We start from the raw sequence: 25954 nt of genomic DNA, 5'->3' as shown, positions 1-25954 counted from the left end.
AGCATGGAAGCACAGACCCTGGAACAGCAGAACAGCATGAAGTGCCTACACCTGCTCCTTTGGTTACAGCAGCACAGCACAGGAAGCCCAAGCTACCAGCACAGTGCGAAATCTCCTGAGAGGTTGGCATTTGCACCCAAAACAGCCAACAATGCCAGCTCCCAACACCCCAGCAACTACAGGCTTAGATATGAGAGTTAAGGCTTTGACCACATGCACAGAGGAGAAATGCATGTTAATGTGGCCAAATACACTTTGAAAAAAAAAAAAAACAAAACAAAAATACCCACAAAGCAGAGACACTTCTGTTACACTTTCACCTGGAAGTTATTTCCATGCAGTTATAGTCTTCTAGAATGAGCTTATAATGAGGACACATGGTGTTCTCACAAAATAAAAGAATAAAAATGCAAAACTGATACAAAACAAACAAACACCACCAAAAAAAGATACTGCAATTTCAAAATCACTTTCCATTTAGAAAATAGTGTTCTGCTCACTCTGAAATTAGAAATTCTTAAGGAAAAGAATAAACCCTTCTTTCACATTGACCACCATCCCCCTTGCCAATGGGATCAAAAACAAGGTATAATTTTGTACAATGCAAATACACATAAGAACAAATATTGAACTAGAGTATAGGAACTTTTTTGCTTACAGTTTCTCAGTTTGGTCAAACTGTTTTTCATCTCCTGCAAAACAAAAGAAGTACTATATAGAAGTATCCATTTAATAAACAATAGAAAATTTATTGTTTAATACATTTAGTAATTGTTTAATCAAAACAAAATGTTATTTATTTTGTTAGTTTACTTAAATATGTATTTCAGATCACCTTGTACATCTATTCAAAGGAATTACCTCCAAAGTGGTGAAAAAGCTTATTTTGATAAGGTTTTATTAATTTGATTTTAATGCAAATCATCTTATATAGAAGTTTATATATTTCTGCATTTCAAAATAACATTCATTTATGTCTTTACTAGACAAATGCATTTCTCCTTCTTACAGAATGTCTTTAAAGAAAATTCTTCCATCAAGGCTACCAAGAATTGCTTCCATTCCTAAGCATTCCCCCAAAAATTAGAGCCTCAAAATTCACTTGTATTGTAAGGGGGAAAAAAACCCCAGGACTCTATCAAAACTGTTATGGATAAGTATTGCTTAGAGAAAGCTCTTTTCATAGCAGTGCTTTAGATCAAAGAATTTTATCAGAAATACAGATGTGAAAATGACTCAACTTCATATATGCTGCACTTTAGGTCTTTTCCACCTTTGACTGTAGTTTCAACAGAAAGCTAGAAATTAATTAAAAAACTCAAACCAACCAACCAAAAACCCCTCACCAAAACTTACCTTTTGCTTTCCTTTTCGAATACACCTCATAGAGGACAATAGTAGTTAAAAGAATAGCAACTTCAGCCACAACTGCTACAAAGGGCTTGAGAGGTGCTGCGATGGACAGAACTCTAAGTTCAAACCTTGATTTACTGGGCCCTAATTCAAAAGCAGCTTCACACCAATATACACCACAATCTTCCCTGGTGAGCTTGACTACCTCCAAACGGTTTATACTAACAGATGGACTCTTAATTTGAAACTTGTCCACAGGTAACATCTTATCAATGGAAACCTAGAAAAAATATATTGCAAGTCTTAATAATGTAATGAGGGGGTATTTAATCAAACAGTATCACATCAACATTCAGTTCTGTATAGATATGTACAATGAATTAGGAACAAAAGGCATTCATGAAGCAAAGTAACCCCACATTAAAGGGAAGGGCTTATTTTAGCTGGACATCCTAATTCCTTCTGAACTCACTGGAAGTTTCAGTGGGCAAACTGTCTGACCTGTTTTATTTTATTTAAGACTGGACAAAATGTACCTTTGATGATATCAACTCTTCAATGACAAAAGCATCCTTGGCCGCTAGAACTAATGCACGAGTTTCACCATAGCATAAAACACACACTTTCAAGGAAGTGGAAGAGGGAGCTCTCCTTCACTGGGAAATACACTGATACTCTTAAAGTCAGTACTGGTCTCCAGCCATATAAAGAGACAGATCTCTTTACTTTCTCTCAGCTGACAGTGCGGGCCTCAGAAGAGGGCTAAAAGAAAGTGTTTTAGGAAGCTGTGCTTTCTAGATAGGTCATAAGGCTAAGAAACAGAATTACTTGTATCTGGAAGAAGTAAAGGGTCCTACAACATCTTTGAGGTGAAAGCATGTCCTGCTGTACAATTATTTTTGTATCCAGTAGCAAGATCTGAGTAGTATAACCAGTATAAATAAAGTAAAAACAAGTCTCTCAAGACTCACCTTATTTCAGAGTATGGTAGGGCCTTTTTGAGAAAGAAACATACAAACCAGATCAAAAAACTACATCCCTATAACAATGAATATTGTAAATACTACAGATATTTTTTCCATTTCCATAAAGATTTCTGCTAAAGTTAATGGAAACAGAATTTGTAGAGCTTGTAGTGAAGTACAAAGTATACATACTTTTTTTTTTGTCATACTGTTTTGCTTGCCCAACAGAGGGAGATCTTACCAGCTCAGTTCCATTGGTCATATACCAGGCCCAGGCCTTGGGATTATACACAGTTGTACAAACCATTACAGCTATATCTCCTTCATAAGAGATTATGGGTTTTTCTCTTCCATCAATGATTGGTACTAAGAACAAGGAGAAAAAAAAACATCAAATGAAAAACAAAGGTTTTCATTAGCGTTACAAAGAAGATATTTGGGTATTCATTTATAGTACTCCATTCACTTTTTCTATTTAAAATCCTCATGATTCTATCATTTATGACATGAGGAGTTATTTTGGGCAGCTATTTCAGATATATAATCTGTGCAGAAGACTAGTGGAATCCTGTTTTCAGCTGCTGCGTGATCTTGGAAGTTGCCAATTAATACCAAATGTCAAGTGAAAGAAAAATCAGACTGTGATTTCTACCCTTGCCCATTTCCTTTTTCCCTTGGCAGCTGCCAGCTACATGCTTCAGTTCTAGTACAGTAGAAACAAACATAATTTTCCTGCAATTTCACTCCATCTGCAGAAACTGCTAGAGTCTATTTCAGTCACAATGTGCCTATATAATGGTATCTGACATGTACAGAGAATGATTCTGTAACTGAGAAAAAACTGCAGACTGATAGAGATTTGTAAACATTTCTGAGCTGAAGCAATGACTTTTGGGTACATGCCAATAAAAAAAGACTTTTGGTCCAGTCTTGCTGAGGACAGAATACAGTCAACAAGAAATCAGACTAACTTTAGAGCTACTGGTAACTGCTTGTGCCCCACAAACTTCCAAAAGTATGTAGTACTTAGAAAGCTTACTGAATATATTGAGACTATCCTATAAATACTGCTAGAGCTTAGCAAATGCATTATGTTGAAGTATGTATTTCCCCTTTCTTTCCCTCTTTATTAGGATGTTTACCAATAAGTCTTCCTCAGATCCACTAATTTTAAATTTTACTTCAAATTTCATTGCTCTACTTTTTAAGTACAGATCTAGTACATACTTTAGATTTTACTGATCACACTAGACTAAGTAGGCCAAGTATCTACTTTCAGTAGTTATGATGAACAATTTGATACAAGCTAAGATTGTTCTTGTCCTCACCCCTTCCTGACTGGTGAGCACAAATTATTTTTTCTCCCAAAAAAGTCTACTTCTCATGTGTATTCAAACTTAAGTTTTATTATACAGAAATATATATTAAACCAATTTATTAATAAGAACACTGTTTTCAGTCTCAGAATTTGCAGCACCACATATCAAGACTACTACTGAAGTTCTCTCAATGTATATATTTTAATCATTAAACACTATCCTTTTAAAGAGTACTGGCTGTGTATCTTCTCTGCTGCCACTAAAAGGGATGACCTCACTAATTACTGCTGCAATCTCCCTTGCAATTTAGAGCAGAAGAAACACCAGCAGGTTAGGATAAAAAAGCCCTGTACACCCAGCACAACAAGTTTATGTGGAAGTCAAAGATACTTAGCCACACTAGTGAGTGACAAAGCTCAGCTATAAGCATGTCAGTAATACATGTGACCACATCAGCCATGATTAAGGATATGAATATCCATTACAAACTCTAGGATCTGGCTCTGTAACAGCTAATCCTTGAATGCCTGCAAGGCTTATCACAGGTACTTCTGCAAGTGGTTCACCAAATTTGATGACAAAATACTTCTGCTGCACAAAGCCAACTTCTGAAGAAACAGACAGGTGTCAGCACCAGCATTTACACCAGTCAGATTTCCACACAGCTTTAAAAACCAGAGCAATTTCATGGTGCACATACCTTAACTGCTGCTTAAAGGTCCCTCAACAAAGGGCAAAGAAATTAATCTATTCTACACTTTTAGAGGCTAGCAGCACTTCACAACATTTTATAACACCTACTATTGTCTTCTGTGTTTATTAACTTGAACCTGTAAATATCTGTGTTTTCTGCAAACCTGAGTAAAAACATGACTCCTCAAAATCAGGCCAGGAATCAGGGGGGAACAAGTGGAGAGGTAACACATGCAATAATTCAGAACTGCCTTGTGGAAAAGGTATTACAGTTAGCTACAGCAGTGATGACTTAAGCCACTGAGTCTATACCAACACATTACTCATCTTTCAGTTTGAAAATTGTTCTCCCTGCATTACTGACTGGAAGATTCAAGGACTTCTCTTTCCCATTTCCTTCACTCTTGCATTAATCTTAAAAAGCATCAAGCCAGTACTTTTTATGGCATCAGAAGTGGCAGCATTCAACCATCATGCAGCAGTTCTCTGATCTTCCTATAATAGATCAACCATCCTATCCACTGTTCTGGAAAATATGACTTTCCTATTGAGTCATTGCTGCCCTTACTGTAATAGTTATTGTGTACTTTAAAAAAAGATCTCCTTGGATTTTTTTCCATCTGCACCAACCTGGGTTAGCTATTTGACTAAACTTTACCCATATGCTGACAAGAAAAATACATAATTGTTTTTTAGAGATTAAAAGGCCCAAGTAAGCTACAACTTTGTCTTTATTCAGCACTGAAAGCAGGCATCAACATTTGATATTTGAACCCCTGCAAGTTTCCTCAAGTCTTATTACTGGATATCCCACTGAACAAAGGCACCTTGGCAGCTTAAGAATTAGAGAGCCCCACTGCTTAATTTAGCTAAGGTTAGGGAAATGATTTGAATAGTTAGGTTTTCTCAGAGCCTGTGTTTAGGGAAAATCTCTCCTATATCTATCTTCACAAATGAAATACATGCCTTCCTCTTTGCAAAATTCAGATGGTAGGAACAGAGAAAGGAGTAACTCCCACTAGAGATATTCATCAGTTCACCAACTTGTATTATCATTTCCACATATCTTCCATGGATCTGAATTTCACCTACCTCCTACTTCCAGGTAACATTATTGGAGAAGAGAACAAAACAGAAGAAAGGGTACTCATACTGCACAATGAAGCACACTAATTGTTCATCTAAGTACTATTCTTATACCATTACAGAATAAAATAAGCACTAAAGCAATAATGTTGTTTCAGAAACACCAACAAAATTTTAAAAATCCTGCCTCCATTTTACCAATCACTACTTCACTTTTAACACCTAACCTCAGACTCAAATTTCAAAGTATTGGCTCTGCTTTTTGAAAAAATTTATCCAAGACACCATCCTTTAATCCCATTCCCCAGAAAGTGAAGTGTACTCACACCTGTTTCAGAGATGGAGAGGGAAGGGGAAATCACTTAGTCAAGAAGGGTAAAAAACAGACTTGTATGCTCTTTTGGTTATTAGAATTTTTTTTAAAGGCTTTTAGTTTCAATCCATGCTACTGAAATTACTTCAATAGTTATTCTCACTTAGCCTGACTGTATTAGCCACTACTTATCAAATTACATTACAATTTCCATACTATCCAGAAAGAATATTAACACAGCCTTGCAATAGTCAGCTGGAACAAAAGTTTTAAATAAATACAAATCAATTAAATTACCGTGCAAATGAAACGTAGCACTGACTTCTTTTTCAGCCTTCAGAATACAAGTGTAACTTCCCAGCTCACGGCTCCCTGAGATGGTCAATCTTAAAAAAAAAAAAAAAAAAATCATTAATTTGGAGGTTTTTTATGTTTCCTTTTTGTACCACCACAAGTGACTGCTAGTTATCATTCTAAAGAAAACAGTAAGGATTAGTAGTGGAGCAGAGAACATACCACCACTGAAAAACTAAGATTCAGGTCTAGTGCAATGAAGAAATGGCATAATATTTTTAAGAAAACAGAAAAGCACAAGCACACTTTGGATCATAAACAACATTTTTACCTTTAAATAGCATTATCTACAGATTACTGAATTAGACATGGGTTCTCCATGTGAACTGTGAAGCATATTCTACATAGGGCTTTAGGAAAAACAAACTATTTATGTAATCTCTTCAACACAAAATAAATAAACAGTTTTAAAGTATTTTCATCTAATGAAGTCCAGCATCTTCTCCACCAGCAAACTATACATTTTACTGTCACTTTGAAAAAGATTTACATGTCTGTGTACATGGAGTATCAAGTAAGTGACAGTTATATTCTCATCAAAATGTTTAAAATAGAAATTTTATGTAAGTATTACTTCTCTTAAAACTGTACAGAAATCAAATGGAGACCAATCAGTTAAAATGTTTAACTGGACTAATTCTAAAGAACAACAATAAATTGTATCAATTGTAAAAAGGCTTCTACAACATTTTTTGAGCTTCTGTAGAGGTCTGAAAGACTTAAGAAAACCTTCAAAAAAAAACCTTTACTGTAAATTTCACTTCTACTTTGTTACCTATAAAGGAAAGAAAATGATCATTGATGCCTTCCAGACCCTTGCAAAGGTAGAAATGAGGTAGCCTAGCAATGCGGTAGAAAAGAGCACGTGTAAAATGAGGGAGTGGAAAGAGAAATTGCTAAAATGCTTTAATCTCAGACTGGTTATTATTTCGCTTACTGAACAAAATTATGAGACTTCAAGGAACTGCTTCATTATTCTATGTTATTTTTTTAAAAAAACTTGTTTTTCATGCACTAGAGGAAAAAGAGGAGCTCATCCTCCAGGCTTAAGATACCTTCAATCTTTCTCCTTTCTGACTGCTTCAGTATGTTGATTCATCTCTGCATTTTTCTCTTTTCTAATACACATATTACTAGTATTAGGCACTGCATATAAGATGGTAATTCATTAGAATCTGCAAATCACAACATAAAGAACACTACTTACTCAATGGTCCAGCTGTTCTGAGTTTTACTGGTGTGACTAATTGTTTCACTTCCCTTTTTCCAAGTCACCTGAGGATTTTTCAGATTGGAATTCTCATCTAATTTGCATGTAAGTTCAACTTTAGTTGGATTGGCCAAAGAGATATTTTTTTCAGACACACCTATAAGAAGTTTAAAAACATTTAATGAAAAAACGTTTCTCCTCATTCTGGGTGAAGAAGCTTCAGAGACTGTGTTAACATATACAGGATTACAGGTGAACACAGGTGCTCTTTATATTCTCCAGGTGAAAAAAGCCCCTGCAAAATCAGAGTTTCACAGCAATTTTCGTAAGTAATAACTGAGTTAAAACACATATCCCCTTTACAAAAATAACACACTCCTATTTTGTATGTAAACGTCCTAGGGGGCTTTAATACAGAAGCACAGATATTCATTTCACTGCAATGAAGACAGACTTACAAGACTGACTTAACATTTTTGGTTTGGATTAAATAATGTAAAAGCTTAAGAACTTAATATGGATATAGAAAATTATATCAACATCAAGAAGAGTTAAGACATAAGTAACTGTAACTGTTTGGATTTCAGCCAGTTGCAGACTTATTATACTGTGAGATCACAGGTATATCCTATTGCTAGGGAAGCAAGATCTGCAATCTTAACATTATTGAATCAGGCCTTTCATGCCTACAGTTACTCAAGTGGACCTCATATCCTCTTCAAACCCATTGAGGGCCACCTTTGCCTCCCTGGCAAGTCAGTAGAGTTACAGTGAGAAAATATTCCAATACAGTAGGGAAAACCTGTCAGTTTTTTGCTTTTTATGACTATAGGTTCCTGAGCATAAAAGTACATCCAAAAAGCAGGTATCAACAGCAAATATCTTCTCTGATCCATGGAAACAGCCTTCTATAAGAAAACACTTTGGATGTTTTACCCATTAATACTGACATTTTATTTCATAACTGGCCTTTTCATTCATGCCATGATAGAAGTGTGCTTAGTCATCTAAATACTCCAATAAAATTCATGCATGTCTCACATCAATTCTAGATATATTCTGAAGTATTTGGTAGTCAAAAAAAAATATAGATGTATTGCACAGCTCACATTCTTTCCAAGAGAAAATGAAGTTTTAAAGTACAGTGTAGCATCCCATAAACTCTCTGCTCTCAATCAATTCCCAAGTCCTCTGCCCTGGCAATGGCAGTGACTAACTAACATAGAGGAGTCCTTCTGGGGGGAAAAGACAGACTCCCCCATGGCCTTCCCCAGGTTTCTCCTTTCCCTGTTCCATCATTGGTTGGATACCCCTGGTGGCTTCGCCCTTTCCCGTGGAGACCAGTCCCCTCTGCCCAGCCCTTAGCTCTGTCCCCCAGCCCTTCCCCTTCTTAAGCTGCCTGCAACCCATGGTGGTTCTCTTTCTCACCAGGTTCCCTTTAGCCTCATGTGACCTCACTGGAATAAAACCTTGCAAAAAGAGCCTTTCTTGCCTCTCTCACTGAGCCAGCTGTGGTGAGTGTAGTGTGAGGGTCTGACTGTGTTGCCTGAAGGTTAACTCAACCTGCTTTTCTACAGGAGATGTTTGTTGGGAACAGGTAATAGGCAGCAGCACCCATCGCTCCTTCTGCTGCATTTTTAGTACAGCTCACTAACTTAGTAATGCAAGTCATACCTATGCAGCAACAAAGTCTCACTGGAGTGACAGCACCTAGATCCAAAGTGAACTGTACTCGGTCTGGCAGAGACATGTACAACTTGAAGAACAGCATATCCAGAATTGTGAGTGCTGGCCAAAATACTTCAGATCTGTTGAACTGGAGATAAACTTACAAGTGTAACACCTCAGTCTTCCATTGCAGAGCAACTGCAATGGAAGAAACTAATTTATTAGGGCAATTAGGCTGAATAAATGAGCCAAGCATAACTCAGCTTGTTGAGGTTGTTTATGATCAAAGTAATTTTACAACTGGAATTGGTTTCACAGCAGCAAAGGTTTCACAGTCAGACTAATTACACTAGCTGAAAGCAGTATCTGTCCCTTATAAAATCTTAAAACTTGAATGAATGAAACGTAAAAACTGATGATGTTGAAGATTAACCAATAGCAAGACTGATATTTGGGGCATCCCTGTACTAAGAGTGCAGATACCAGAACAGGAAACAGTACTTTAAGTTTCCTGCTAGAAGAAAATGCAGCATAAATGCTGCAAAATTACATCCTTAAAATGTCACTCCAATTCTCTGCAAGTCTTCCAGAGATACTTCAGTTAAATCAGTTTATTCAGCTAGCCAAGAAATTAATTCTAGAATATTATCTGGTAATTGAGAACTTCATATTAAGATTATAATTTCATTAGGAACAGGTTTATTTTTGCTGTTCTCCACACTTTGACTCCTGTAGTGTTGCTAAATTAACATCTGCTACTCAGCAAGTACTCTAGTTTATGTGGTCTCTCCAAGTGGATTCACTAGTCAAAAAAATATCATTTCAATTGATTTGGAGGAAGATATATGAATTAGTTTTACTTTTAGTTTTAATAAAAACAGGAATCTGATTCACCACTGCAAAATAGTTATTACCAGAATAGAGAAGTTAATAGTAACATAAAAGTACTTACCTTTCACTGGGCTCATCACATGCTCACTGTGAACACCTTCACTTTATCAAGAGCTTGCCATTCTAGATGCTTCTCATATGAAAATTTGTGTGTACTCGCATTCAACAGAAAATAATTGTAAGACAGAAAGTAACAAACTCACCAGGTAGGACAATCTCATACTCTGAGATGTTAGTGTTCTGCTTGCTTGCTGGCTTGAGCTCTTGTGTGGCAGCATCAGGACCTAACAAGGTTTGGGTGGAAACAAAGCTAAATTACCTCTATAAACAATCACACAGTGATATGGTTTGGCAATTATTAGTTATAACAACCTTGAAAGGAGAAAACAGACCTTGCCAGATGCTGACTACTGTGGTGATCCTTTAATAAACCTGTGTTAGCAGCTGTAATCTTAAAGCAGCAATGTGGTGGGGTTGATGTTATAGCAATTATGCTGTTAGATAAAGGTTTCTAGCTTTATCATAATGTTGCAGTTTTGAATGTAAGTATCTAAAATCTCATCGCTGTTTTACAGCTTGACTCAAAAAGTCAAGCTTACATACAGGACTACATCAATGTTTAAATAGTTCTTGAGAAAGTAATAAGCTTTAGAAAAAAATTAAAAACCCAGACCAACCAACCAACAAAAGTCATCCAACAAAAAAACCCAGAACAACAGAATGCTGCCATTCCCCAAGCTATGACAATCTAACACAACCAGGAAGTCAAGAGGTAGACAATTTAATCTAAGTGCTTCTTTAATGAATTCAGAGGAAAGAACACCTTGTGGTCCACTACAAAATGGTCGAAGACCATCACTGCTTCTTAAAACTTCTGATACAGAGCAGGCAATGTTCTTCTACAAAGAAAGGATACCAATATTAACCCTCATATAGCTGACCTAAAAATATTATTCTCCTTTTGTTAGGAAAGCCTACCATTTACAAGGTGTATGGTCATCAAAATTCCTTTTTGGTGGGGCTCTGGATCACATACCCTTCAGAGAGTATAAGGTCTTTTACAAAGCTCTACAAAGCTTGAATTAGCAACTCTAAGACAGGCTGCTCCTTTCACTTGTCCTCACACATTTCAAGAACAGAGAAAGTAAGCAAATTAATAAACTGCAGCTCTAATAGATGTAGCCCAGCTACAAAAATCTTCTTTTAGCTGAGCTGACAAAAATAAATAAATAAATTTCACCACCATCTCAAAAAAGAAACTACATGTTTTATGCCACACATGCTTTTACATGCTTGGAAAGTCAAATTATTGTCATATATTTCATAATGCATTGCAGAAATGTATGAATAGTAGTTAGAGACTGATTCTGCCTAGTCACACAGAATTGTAAGAGAAAATTATTCTGTTTTTTTTAGAAGGAGAGGAGCTTGATTACATCTGCAGTTCATAGATTGTAAAGATGCCCTATCACAATTGAGAAGATAGACTAACTGGACTACACTTTTAGCCTTCCCACTGAGAGATGCATTGGGTGGCCAAATCAACTACTGCAAAATAGAAATAACATCTCTAAAAGCCTACATCTCATCAGAATTACTCCTTCTCTTCCCTTCCATAAAGTACTGAACTCTCAGGTAAAGATCTTAAATGCATGCCTCTGAGCTACAGCTGAGAGGACCTGGCTGTGCTGAAGGAGGTACCCGCTAGTGGTTTGGGGATCTGAAGACATAAGCAGAGGTACACCTGCCTTTTCATTTTCGGCCAGTTTAAGAAAACATCCTGTCAAGCTCACAGCACAAGGAATTCTGTTGCACTGGCAATCAATCTTTTTCTGGCTCACTCCATCTGCATTTTCATACTTTCCCTCAAGCTTCAACAAGTTTAAGTAAAAATAAGCCTGTATATTAAGGTGTTTAGTATAGAAGAACAGAACTTCAGGCTATTTAATTTGGTATTGTTGACAGTACATTGTTGTCAATCTCAACTGATAGTACAAAATGGCTTTTTAAGTAGAGAAATCAAAGCTGTCTTTAGCAGTAGACCATAGTCCTGTTGGCTGTAGACAAGAACACAAGCCTTGATCTCTGTCCCATGGAAAAGGAAACTAGTCCAAGTGTTTACCCAGGAAATAATACTAAGGCTGAAAAGGTCTGGCCATATCTTAGCCTGCCTGTGAGCACAAATACTCAGACAGCATGTCAGGGTTGTCACAGATCAGCTAAGTTTATGCCACTGCAGTACACACATCACCTGATTTTTCACCAAAAGCCCTTGCACCAATGCATTCAGAAGGCACCAGTGCTAGTTCATATGGCAGATCCAGCCAGGAAAAATTAGACAGCCTTTAAAGTGTCTTCCAACAAACAGGGTTTTCAAATTGACCTTCTTTCTCAAGTCACCTATCAAATGAAAATATTCAGATGAGGTCATACTACATGCAACATTTTCTGTATTTCATGTATGTCTACATGTGTCTATGTATGTAAAGAGTTACTGAATCTATTAGCTATTGCACTCCTAGTTCTCACATTGTGCTAAAAAGCTCCGAAAATGAAGACCAGATAAATACCATAAAACCCCAACTGTAGGTGAAATAACTTGAGTTCACATAGAACTGTAATTTAGCTCATGTTTGACTTGCACGAATCAACATGAGCTTTTGGACAGTACTGAAATTCTGATTCTCTGATCTTTATGGACAAAGGAGAAGTAGAAGCAACAATCATTGGTTTCCTGTCCTGTCTGGAACTTATTCTCAGCTCCCTGTTAAAAATACCATTAAGGTATAAGGGATAACAAAGAATTTTGACACAGACATAATTAAGAAAGATGAAGCTAGCAGGAACATGATGCAAGAGCATTTTTATACCTTTCACTAACACACAGGCATAAGGAGCTCTCATTAAAAATTATCATGGCTTAAAGCTATAATACAACCACTCTGCAGTGGCACTAGCTGGGCATTGCCTGACCTCCAGAGTCATTGCCTGCTTTTAAGCCATATATGCCTAAGGGCAACAGGACATGAAACTGGTAGTTGCATAGCTTTTTCCAGTTCTGGAGATACTTATGACACTTAAGCTCTTGCAGTGGCTTTAAAAGACCTAGGTGCTGTATCTGCTTCTGTTTCTTCCAAAAACTCACAATCTTATTTCAAGAGACTTAAGTGCGAAAATGCTGACTCAATACGATAAACGAAAATTCATAGGAAAAAGGACTAGAGTTTTGACTGTACTGAAATAAAACAATTACCAGATGAGTCATGTCCAGGTTGCATCTTAGTTACGGAATTGACCTGAGTCTGATTGGCATCTTGTGTTGTCATAGCTGGATCTAAAAAAAAAACCAAAAACAACAAAACAACAGAAAAAGTTTAAAGAAACTGAGTTAGAAAAAGATAATTCACAAAAATACTTCTACCAGAATATCCTCATCTCAGCCTTTCTCCTGTGTTTTTTCCCCAAGTTAAAAAATTTTAAAATGCACAAGAATTGGTTTTTTTAGTTGTTTAGCTCACTTTATGCATGAGAAGATTAAAGAATGGAGGCAATATTTGCTCTCTAATTTCTTTATAGTGTTCTTTTCTTGAAGTTAGCTTATGCAGTTAAGAGTGGCAAAGACACTCCTCAGAAAGTTCCAACAACTTTTTAAGCTGTACTCACATCCTGTTTTAAAACACCACTCACACCACTGACATTGGTTGATTACTTTTAATACAGATTAGCAGATTTTCCAATAGAGTACGGACTTCATTAAAACCTTACAAATCTAGTGTGATGAACAAGCAATGAACATACCTCCTTTGATTCTACCAGCACCTCAGTAAACAAAAGAAAAGACATCTGTATCAAACAGTAACTCCAGCATCTAATACTAACCATTATTTCCAATTTTCCTCAGTACCATTGCAAATCTGATCCTCCTCCTACGATACAGTTTTCACAAGAACCATTTAAGACTATCTGCTTTACGTTCTTGACTGGAAAAAGAACAGCAACAGAAGAGGCAAAGGACTTTTTTAGTAGTTGTGTCACTCTTTTAAGAAAATCAAGATATCTAGATGGTTTAGAAGAATGGAAGTGCATCTTCATTCCTGTATTTCTACCTTTGGGCGACGGAGTTAGCATTTATTTTGTACTATCTTTATGGACAAAGATATTGCAGGATATATTCTAGTGCCATAGCAATCAGAGAAAGTGATTCAGTCACACAAGGAAAAGACATGGATTTTGCATTTGTAATTAAAATATTGGCAAGGGGGTGGAATTGGGATCATGAACTCTTCTGGACATCCAAAACAGCAACAAACACACAGAGATCCCAAAATCACAGAATATTCTAAATTGGAAGGGGCCCACAAGGATCCAGTCAAACTCTTCAGTGAATAGTGAAATGCTGCATCACATTGCTTCAAATTCAGACTTGAGAACCACACATCTTTTGCAGAAGGTGAAGTCAGCACTCTGCCATTTCCTACAATACTAACACTCCTACCCCATTTCAGCACCAATAAGCAGACAGCCTCCCCTGCACCTCCAGCACACAATTACTCCACCACAGCCTTGCCTGGCTTACACCATTTGCTGTCTCTTATCTGCCCATCATACTTCAACTAGTTTGGACCAAGAGTAAAACACAGTAGTCAAAAAACATTAAAAGAATTAAGCATTAGTAGTTCTTAACAGCAGCCCACTTTTATCAGTCCGCTGGTCCCACAGCCAGCTGCTCCCTCCCAGCCCTCCAGTTTAGAAAAGAACTTTAAAAGATCTGCTGTTCTATGAGCCAGACAGTAAAAAGACAATTTTATTCTTTGCCTGACAGAGGTACTTAGCAGAGAGAGCTATTATTTTTCTGATATTCATAGTACAACTGAAGAAAGATCTCAGTGAATTTTTGTATCTGCAGCATCTTGAGGCATTCTAAGTATGTCATGGATCACCTGCACATTAATTAAAATTCCCGAAGATGATAAAACAGCCAAACAGCTCTGTTATCTCTCTGCAATGAAGGCAAATAACCTGCAATGTGGTTTGCATACTAATAGGGTTCTCATCTTGGCTTTCTTCCTTGATTAATATAATAAGTGAAAGAAGTAGTGTTATTTTTTGTCACCCCTGCTTCTAACTCTTTCACCTTACCTGTCCATACATCAAAGTATAAAGAACAGAGGGAAAACTGCACCACTCTTCCTCTCATATATACTTGCGGAGTAGCACTGGAGGTCAAGATGGGCCAGCGTTGCACCATTAGTGTCATCCAGCCAGGCAAGGATGTTAGCAAGTCGCATGGAGTAACTTCGAACTACTGAGTCTCAGCTGCATGCCTGAGCCTATAATTGTTTTGCATTAGATTTAATCAATAGTGTGGCAGCATGTAGAGATCTCATTTCCTTGATTTTCATGCAGCAAGGAATAGGCAAGAGTATGATATAATCAATTTTGTTTTCTACATTACTTCTGCTTCATATAGCAGTCAGTATTTTGGGTTAAGAAAGTATGGATGTACCATGCTTATTATTACCAGAGTAATTTCAGGCTTAAAAATCTACTTGCTCTCTTTCAGCCAGAAAAGCAGCTGAGGAAGAAATGGCTGAAATACATTTTGGTTTTAATTTAACACCTTTATTTTACTGTTTAATTTAATACCATATACTTTTTAAGTTCACATGCATTCAGTAGTATCCAAAACCAGCCACCAGAAGGTCCCAATGCTGCAGAGACATCAGAGAATCAACATTAAAGCCTTCCAAGTACCCTGATAAAGTCTGTTCCCTCAGGTCAAACCAGAAAAACCCAACTTGGAGGCAAAGTCTGTAAGGAATGAGGTGTGTTCTACACTCAGAGCTCCTTGAATTCTTCAGGAGCAGAAAGTGAGATATGAGATGTGGCGGGACTGTTTTTCCTAAATCAATCTGGCAGCATTTGCTGCAACTAAATTAATACAATCGCAAAGGTAACCCAAACAAAGCATCAAGCTCTGAACAACAGTGTTCTGACAGCTACAAATTACCCTTAACTCAATGCAAAATAAAAGCAATAGTTTATATTTTTCCAAAACAAGTAACTAAACAGTTACATGACTATGATAAGAATAACAAAATAGATATCTTCTTCAAGATATAATCTCAAAATAAATATCTAATAAGGCTTTTGGGGCATGTGCCTGACCAGCCTGCAGACTGTGCAATCCACCTTTCTGCAGCATACAACCTTGTGTGGCAAGTTCTCTCTCTCTGCTCACTTCTACTGCAAGCATTTCTTTTGGTTGAAGCACCCTCACATCTCCAAAACAGTTTCTGGACTTCACTGGAAAACAACTTCAAGCTCTTCTCCCTTCAGGTGACATGAACTTCCCCTTTGCTTCAGCTGCATAGATAGTTCCTCTGCTCAACTAGCTTTATGCACATTTAGTTAATAACCAATGAAAGAGTAAACTACAATTTTTTCATTTAAATCATCACAGAAGTCACAGTATGATGCCACCCTATCTAGTTCATACAGCTGTAAAAACATTTAATTGAAGTCTGGAAAACAACACCTTCACTCCTATACAGATGAAAAGCACTAAAGCTTATTTCTGACATCTGCTCTAAACCACACAATACCCACCAGTTTAGGAAGATGGCAGATTTCTGCAATTTTTGGAAACACAATGAAGGTTTTGCTGTTTGATTCACTTGTTTGTTTTGTTTCTTCCCATGAGAGGCTATCATTTTACCAATGGCTTTACATAAACTTAAAACTGCTTCAGCCACCATCAGGTATGGTTTTTGGAACTAACAGCTATCAAAAATAACTATCTTATGGCAATTAGCCACATGCTGACACACATTCCTACAAATATCAGACCATCTGCACTCAAACTCCTCAATTAAGTAAATCGCTAGAAAGGATTTCAAGTTCTGTGTGTACATAAATACACACGTATTTTAAAGACTACTTAAGAACTACTAAGTAGATTTTGGTCTGTGTACATACTTAAATATGCATTTCAAACAAGACTTGAGAAGTGCAAAGTGTTATTTCCTTTCACATTGTATGAAACTACTAGAAATTTTACAGAAGGTACCATCACCTAGGGAGCAGTAGTGATCTTCTTGGTCTAGAAATGCAACAGAGGCAGAAGAAAACACAACTGCTTGTATTTCACACACTGAAAATAGAGCTAAACCTCAGTGAATTTAATTCACAGCACTGATGTTCACGTACAAATATATACATGCACACGTACACTGGACAGAACCCTTGGCCTTGGAAAGATCTTCTCCAAGAATCTCACCCTGCACAGCAAACACCAGAATCTGGTAACTCCTACTATAATCATTCTCTACTAACCTGCAATGCTCAAAAAGAAGAAAAAAAACACTAGTTGCATGAGAAATAAGATCGTGTTTCCTGAGAAACAGCTGGCGTGCTCCTGAACTGCTGAAAGCCTCTAGAGGCGAACGGTGCCCAGAAAGCTCAAGTCCCTCTTTCTTCATGGATTTTAAATGCTACATTTAAAAACACAAAACCAAATCCAAAGGACCATCCCTCATAATCCATTAGGCATACTGCTATCTTAGTAATGTAATCTATCAATCTGTGAAAGGGGGGTGAGTTGGTTGTTTTGCGGGTTTTTTCCAGCATTGAAACACTTTACTCAGTAAGGACAGGACATAAACAAGACCCACCACCAAACCTTCCGCAACGTGCATGTGTGAGCTGATAAACCCCTTCTCTAAGTGAGGGAGAATGTGCTGAGGCTACGGGACAGCTGGTGTAGCTCTGCCCGCCCGCGGCCGCCCAGCACGGCGGTGCTGCGGACAGCCAGAGCGGACTCCGCCGTCCCACCCGAGCTCTCAGGCACACGGCGGCGCACGCAGGAAAAGACACCCGCAGCCGCTCCCACGGGCAAGGCCGAGAGGCAGCTGCCGTGCCGGGGCAGCGCTACGTGCCCCCCAGAGCCGGGGGGATGCTGCGGAGCAGAGAGGACCTTTGCTCTCAGGCGGCGCTCCCGTCCACCTCGCTCCGGTCCGCCCGACACGGAGGGCGGAGGAGGCCCAGCCCGGGCAGAGTTTCCATTTACCTGCAGGGTTCCCGCCCGAGAAGCTGGTGCAGAGCAGCAGCAGCAGGCACACCAGGCAGCGCCCGGAGAAGCTGGCAGGCATGGTGCCGCTCCCGCCGCTCCTCCGGCCGGATCCGCGCCCCGCGGGCTGCAACACCTGAGGAAGCCCCAAGCGGGCCGGGGCGGCTCTGCGGGACAGCCGGCCACTCCAACAGCGACGGGGGTCAAATGCAAAGCAAAGCTGCTCCAAATTCACTGGGACGAAAGTAAAAAAACAGGCCAGAAAGACCCCGCCGGGAAGGCGCTGCTGCCTCGGCCGCTGCCCTCAGCACGAGGCCGCGCCGGCGGGCGGGGGCGCGCACCGCCGGCTCGCTGGAGCGCGGCCGCGCCGCCCCGCAGACCCCGGGCGGCGGGGCGGCTGGGGCGCGGGGCCGGGCTGCCTCTTGGCCCAAAGGGGCAGAAAGCAAAATCTGCCTACCACCTGGCTAGGACCAAGGCTCGGTGGCAAACGATTCCGGCGGGGCTTCGAGCTGAGCCTGTCTGCCCCTGCCTTTTGGCTGGTGATCTGGAGAACCCAGCTTCCAGGGTCACTGGCTCCAGGACAGCTGGGTTATACTGTGTGGAAGCTTCGACTCTTTTGCATCCCGTTTTCTAAATCTCCCAGCTTGTGCAGCAGTGCCCAGTGAGCACAAGTTCTAGCAAAAACTCAGGTTTTTGATTATGGCTCAATGAAATTGTTCACACTTTTCTTTCTGTATACGTGTGTGCTTACCTAGTAAACCCACTCATATGTGTATATATGTTTATATATGTGCATTATATGCATTTCTGTTTGTTGCTCTGTAATAACTGAATTCTGACAGTGCAAAGTGGATTCTAGCAAGGTGGCATACTGTGAAAGAATAACTTGGGGGTAGGGTACTTCCTGCTTCTTGTCAGCTCCAGCTAACGCAGAGGTTGAGTTGTGTAAGAGGTTTGTATCAATGATGCAAAAAAACTGCTGCAAAAAAGCCTTTACATCATCTTAGCTCACCATGTTGTCAGAGCTGTAAGAGTTTATGCAGCGTAAATGCCCTGTGCGTTGATTTTCCAGCACTAGACATGTTCATGCTTCCATTCATATTGTGACAAATGAATATGGTTCATGCTAACAGTTGTAACTATATCAATATTTTAGAAAATATTTGTTAAAAAGTAATAGAGGAAAACAAGATGTAGTTAGAGTCACAAAACAGATTTTTCAGATGTTCATGAGAAAATACGATACTGGATGTAATTTCAAATAAGTAAAATCCCAAAACAGAATAGGCCTCAGGATGATTAAGGAATTAGCCTTGAAATTGGCAAAACTGGGATGATTCTAGGTATCTGTGAAATAATAAGACATTTTTGAAATATAATGCTGGCTTCTATAAAACAAGACTTGGGGTGCATGTACAGCCTGTGGAGTTGTTCAAAGGACAGTGAGGATGATGAGAAGCCATGGTTGGAAGCAACTACTGGAAAGTCAAGAAGACCCCTTAGCAGCAAGTGGAGCATGCACTGTGCAGTACAGGGATGTAGATTTCAAGAATTGAAAACAGGAGGAGATTTATAGAAAGTACTGATGAATATGTATTCGCATACAGTATATAAGTTGTGCTTGGATTCTTTGTTTTTTGTACATGAGGCAGGGTGAAAAGCCCTCCCCTCCCCGTACCCCAATCCTGATCGGTTTTGCTTATGCCTTATCAGAACCTTAATCAGACTTAATTAATCACTTCCAAATTTACTTTGTACATTCTTACTTGATTGTGTTAATGTTAAATAAAATCACTGCTCAATTAAAATTGCTGCTAAATTCTAATTTTGTAGTTTATTAAATTAGACATAAAGGACCTCATTCATAAAAATGTTTTCCAATACCAGTACAATGACCTTCAGAATAAAATTTTCTTTCATAAAAACTCCCAGTAAATACAGCTAATAGCAAAAGACTTGAACAGGGCTGTTTCATTAGGCCCTTTGCTGTGTGTTCAGGAGTACTCACAATGCAATGTGCTATGAGGAGAGATTGAACCCCCCGTGCTTGTTAATCTGCCAGCCTGCCAAAATGCACAGAATTATGGGATTCAGAGAGAGAATCCAATTCAGATAAAGCTGTTTAGGAATGGTAGATGAGCTTCAGCTTTTAACAGGAAAAAACTGGCTGGCACTTGAAAGCTGTTTTATCTGAACCAGTTAGGACTGAAGAGAGTTATCTCTTGGTAGTGTGGGAGGGTGAGGGAAAGGAAAGGAGAGAGAAGGGAAAGAGAAGGAGAGGCAGAGGAGAGAGGAGAGTCAACTGCCAAAAGATATGAAAGGACTGGTTTATAGTTAGCTCTCCCTGGAATGGGTGAAAAGAAAACTTTATATTCACTTTTTTTAGCAGTTGGGTATGCAGCACCTGTTGGTAAGACAGATTTTATCCACCTGGAATCAACATGGATTGGTTGGTGGAAACATATGACTAAACACTGGGGGCTGGCACAAATGGATCTGCTAAGGCAGACCTATCTAGAACATAGCTGTAGCTTTGTCAGCTCTTGCTAAATGGAAACTGTGGAGGTTCTGATGGAGATAGTTTGTTTTGAGTGACTTGGTCTTTAGTCCTATATAAGACTGGCTTCGATCTTTTCCAACAGGTTAACTTTGGTGAGCAGTCAGAAGACATGATGAACATCTTTGCAGGGTTTCATCTCAGCTCTTGTCATCTACTAATGGTACATCCACACTTAATGCTGAGTTGAAAGAAAACAATTATCAAACTTCTGCTAAGGAAGCTGTTTTTTCCTATACTCATGGTATAAGATACAGAAGCCACCAAGGAAACAGTAGGAGAATGGAACAGCAAAGAGAAAAGCAAAGGCAAGATGAAGAGTGGCAGAAGGGAGGTGAGAAAGAAGCAGAATTTAGAGGAACTGACCAAGCAAACAAAACAGTCCTTTAAGGGTTTCCATGCTTCAGTATTTGTCTTAGCATTATAATATGCTAGATTACATTGCTTCCTAAGAACTATAGCTGTATTTGGTAAGATCATTGAAAAAGTGAGAGGTTTCAGAAATTATAAGGTTAGTGATAACAATGGTAAAGTACAATATTTGGGATATTAAAAAAAAAATCAACTATTAGCTTGCATTTGGAAACATTGTCTGGCCAGTAATTAGAAATTTCAGGGAAAGTATTTAAAACTTACATACCAAGTCTAATCTATTCCATTTATTGATCTGCAGCACATTTTCCTCTTCTCTCACTTCCATAGACAAACTTTGACTTATTCTCACATAGTAGTTACTTGGCAAATGTGAAAATTGTTTTGGAACAAGAACTTATATGTTGCACCATACTCTGGCTTATAAAAAACCTTGTATTTAACAAAACCTCTGATACAGGGATATTGCTGATTTGTTCAGCTGATTCAGGAAGATCTTTGCTTAAATTTTTCATGGCAAAAGGAAAGTAAATGAAATACTGAATACTGATATATGAATACTGATATATGTTGATTATCTGAATACTGATATATGTTGATTATTGGCTGAATAAAAATGTGGATTGTAATTTATACTTTTACAACTCCTTTTCGTTAACAACCAAAGCCCAGTTCTCAAAGCCCAGTTTTCAGCATTTGTTTATTTCTGTTAAAAAATGAAACAGTAAAATAACCAAAGGACATCTGTGACCCAGGAGTTTTCTTGGTTGAAGGTTTGCTTTTTATAAAATCCACTCAGTTTGTGCAAAGGTAACTGATGTGTATGTCAGAAGAACTGTGATAAAGAAGGAAACAAGCAAAATGGACTTAAAACTACTTAAGGTGGAAGTTGACTTCAGGGATGGTGCTTAGCAGCTTTCAATAACTGAAGCTGAATCATCGAGACCTTATTAGGCTTTAGCTAGATTTTTTTTTTCTTTTAATGGGCATGATATTTTTAATTGTAAAAGCATGAAAATAAACAGTAGTAAATTGGAGACACAATTTAGAATTACATTAGAAATAAGTCCTGCAAGCTGTCCTGGAAATAATTTTGCATGGACAAGAGATAATGTGTCACTAAACTGCAGATCACTATCAAAAGGATGTGCTGAAATAGAAGTTATGCAACACAAGCATTGGGGAATTAGTTCTCCATTCTGTGCTAACAGTCAGATTATAATAAAATTTTTAGAAAACAGTGCAAAATTTGCATGTTTCTAGGAGCCAAAGGAATATACTGAGTGCTAGTACAAGACTACAAGCAAAATTTGTCTCCTTCAAACATTTATCACTTGCTTGCTCTCTTTTAAGGATTTAACTAAACAGAAGTCTTGTCTGGATTAAAAATTACAGGCCAGTTTATGCAATCTTCATATTCTGCAGCTGCCTTCTCTGCACAGTCTGCATCCTGCTGAGTAGCTGTAAATCCATGTATCTTCTGCTACCTCCTTGAAAACAATTTGCAAGATTAAGCATATAATATCTATTGAGAATTCTGCCATGTATCAAATGTTTAATATTGTGTTCTAAGGTCAGAGCTGTATATGAAACAAAAAGTCGTGCTATAGTGCTTTAGTATTGTATTTTATGAAAATCCTCGATTGCTGCCAGTACCAATTATTGAGATTGTTGATACTGATTATCGATACTCTGAATACTCACTTCTTACTGTGCAGGGTTGCAGATTAGGCAATAAAGGCTTTGTCCACATGGCAAACACACCACCATAAGGAACTGGCATCTAAAAATTCAAGCCAGATTTTGGGCATAGAATTCTTTCTGCCCACCAGTCCCCTGCTTTCTGATATCTGGAAAAAATTAATTTTTAAAATGGAAAACATAATGAAAAACCCAGTACTTTGTTGAAAACACAATTTAAATTGCAGCCATATGTACAGACAAGAAATGTCGACAATCTGTTAGTTTAATGTAGAATTAAAGTTCACTGTGATACAAATGGATGCCACCTCATCACAGGGTTTGCTTTGCAAGCTGTGCTTCAAAATTTGCAGAAGATATTTTAAGTGACTCAACTGGGATCAGACTTCAAGGAAGGAAGGGAGGCAGTATCCTTCATTGCAGTAATATACCTGTAAAAAATAAGGCAACCTCTAATCTGAATACAATTTGAGAACAATTACTCTAAATCTGAATGCAAATTGAGGAAAAATTACTTACCTACTGCTCACCTACTGCTTTAATACCAGCATGAAGCTCACCTTTGATAAGCCTGTTTCACAAACTCTCCATTTTCTAATCTTTCAGACTTTTAAAAACAGCCTATCTTCTGTGGCAACAATAAAAAAAAATGAGAATTTTATATATAATGTAAATTATAAATGAAAGTATCCTCCATTCTGCTGCAGTACTTGCCCAATTATCACCAATAAGCAGCAGCAGTAAACTGTCTGAAGAGCCAGGCCTTACTTATGTAATTGAATTTGGGCTACTTGGGTCTCCTGCTCTGGAGTAATCAACGTGCAAATGCTTTCTTTTTCTTGTGGATATGGTGAAAGAGTGTAGACTTTTTCTCATCCAAATTATGTGTTTTATGGTTTTCCTGGGCTGGGGGAGGGGTTTGTAATTTGTTTGAGGTTTTTTTGGGTAGTTGGCAGGAACTTACTTGTGGGGTTTTTTGGGTTTTGTTTGTTTGTTTGGTTGGGTTTTTTTTGTTTTTTTTTAAATATGTTTGTAATTCTGAAGATAAAACCTGAAGAAGAGGCAGCATAAAATAAGTAACAAGTGGCATAAGCCTTCCCTGGTGGAAGGAAGTAATCAAGTTAAATGCCACTCCATTTATTTATGAACAAACTTCAGTAAACTTTAGAAAGTCTGACAGCATCCTCTTACTGTGAACTCTTTTTCCTTTAGTTGTTTTGTATTACTTTAGAAGGACAAAAGAGAGCTTCAGTGAAAAAAAAATGGAGAAAACAACTTATTAGAAGTGTTATTTGTAATTCCAAAACCCTTAGACTTGAAAAAGGGTTTACTAGTCTTTTGCCATTTAATTATTTTGTCTCTTAAATGAAGTTAAACATTTTGTTTTTTGCTCTAATGACAGGACATCTACTCCCAATAAGGGAGGAGAATAAGAAAGATGAAAATGGTTTAAAAAACAGAAGACAAACTTCTGCACTTTTACTGACTATGAAGCCATCATAACCAAAACCAAAGAACTGAAGTTAAAACTTTGCAGGAGGCAGGTAAGATATGCCCCTGTCCTCATCAGCACAGACACAGACCTCAATCTCTGTGCATTGGACATACCTAATAGTACAGAATCTGAATGAATGTGCATATTCATTCTCCTAAACTTTAAGAATACATGTTGGTAGAACACCACCATCTAAGACAGCACAAGCAAATGTACCCTGGAATTTCCATGTTACAGGACTTATTCTCTTCCTGTTAAAGAGACAATTCAGTTTCAAAGCTTACTAGAATGGTAATTCAGCTAATTTTTAATTCACCCAAATTCAACATTTATGTAGCAGATACAGAACTATTTAAATACTCACTGAAATGATGCATACTTAGAACTGTATAGCTTAGTTCTTTAATTAAAAAGAAGTATGTTAGTTCAGAGGGGGTTGTCTTGGATAATTGTCTTCATATGTGAAACTATTTTCACACTATTTTCAGCACTATTTTAACACAGAACAGTCTGCAAACTATGCTAGTCCTTTGCATATGGAAGGGCTGTTTTCCAGTCTGTAAATATTTTGTTTGGAGAAGTGAAAAAATGTCACACAGCAGCATTCAGACAAAGGAAGGAAAGCCATCTCAGCCTTAATATTAAGGAAATTACTTGCCTTCTGTAAGAGTGATTATCAAGACTCAGGTTTTGCATGCCAAGAATCTGTGAAATACTTTTCCCTTGTTTGCTTTTTCAGGCTGAATATGCATCACAATCCTACTGTTTTTCTTGTGGCTAAAGTGATATGCATGCTGTACTTCTGCATGGGAATAATTTTCATCCAGAGGTGTAAACCACTTCATTGGAAGCATCCAGTGGGATCAATGAGAGGACCTCCTGCACTATGAGTCATGTCATGTATCTTTTTAGTCCTCTAAGTACATCAATTTTATTTGACACTGTAATAATAGAGATAAAATTCCTTTTTCAGCTGAGATTTTGTCACACCAGAGGAGTTCAAAGATGAACTTCTGAGTTCAGGGTTATATTACAACTTGGGTAATATTTCCAGAGGCAAAACACATACATATATACATTTAGAAGTGAAAGTAGCCTAAAATATATTAGTGACTAGAATGTGAATTTCAAAGTGAAAAAGAATAATTATAAGTAGTTTTTAATTTTAGTTATGATTCAGCAATTGTTAATATATTTCCAAATACTTCTGTTCTTGGTAAGCTGTGGGAGAATTATACAAAGATAACTTATTCTAATTGAATTTTACCTTTCAATATAAAAATTAATTTAAAAATTATTAATGAAGAGAAGAATGTGCACAGCATATCAGTAGTGAAAAATCTACAGACCTAATACAGAGTTTTACCAACAATAACTGATACCAGCTTATCCTGGCTTATCTATGAATTTTATTGCCAGTTTTGTAAACCTCAGAAATGCTAGAGGGGAAAAAAAGGTATATTCTCATTTTTCCTTGTTCCAGCTTCTGCAATGTTTTGCCTTCTTTTGGTTGTGAGAGTTACTGGAGCCAATACTTAACTGTATTGTAGCATTTAAATTTCAAATGTAAGAATTAATTTACTTTAATTATTGAATTTTGATTGATTTAGCCACACATTAGAGTTAGTACCACCAAGACAATCTTTTATAAGAAAAAAAATATTTGGTTTTTAAATAACTTATATAAGAACAATAAATTGTATCTGACAGTGGTAGGGCTTTAGAAAACATACTGCTAAGGGTTGCATTGTTACTTACTGCAAAAATTATATTTCAGATAAAAATGTTAAGCATTCTACTTTGAGGATATTGGGTCATTCTGACTATTAAGTTTACTTATATTTCTCACAGCATTTGAAACAAGTCTGTCAGAAGGAAATGTGATCTCTCTCTGTGGACCCTATTCCCA

At 37.7% G+C, this 25954-nt stretch overlaps 1 protein-coding gene across 1 annotated transcript; it reads right to left on the bottom strand.

Moving 5' to 3' along the window:
* Window positions 1-654: 654 nt before the first annotated feature.
* EMB (embigin) lies at window positions 655-18212 on the bottom strand. Its single transcript, XM_031507348.2, has 8 exons — window positions 17921-18212; window positions 13106-13186; window positions 10056-10136; window positions 7291-7450; window positions 6027-6115; window positions 2560-2684; window positions 1357-1633; window positions 655-692 (listed from the first exon to the last, which is right to left on the bottom strand). Exons 1-8 carry the CDS (start codon window positions 18000-18002, stop codon window positions 655-657), a joined length of 933 nt encoding a protein of 310 aa, XP_031363208.2. The 5' UTR covers window positions 18003-18212.
* Between the last annotated feature and the right edge of the window lie 7742 nt (window positions 18213-25954).

This window comes from Lonchura striata, chromosome Z, assembly GCF_046129695.1.
Source record: "Lonchura striata isolate bLonStr1 chromosome Z, bLonStr1.mat, whole genome shotgun sequence".
In the NCBI taxonomy this organism is placed as follows: domain Eukaryota; kingdom Metazoa; phylum Chordata; class Aves; order Passeriformes; family Estrildidae; genus Lonchura; species Lonchura striata.
This window is presented reverse-complemented; position numbering and strand designations above follow the sequence as displayed.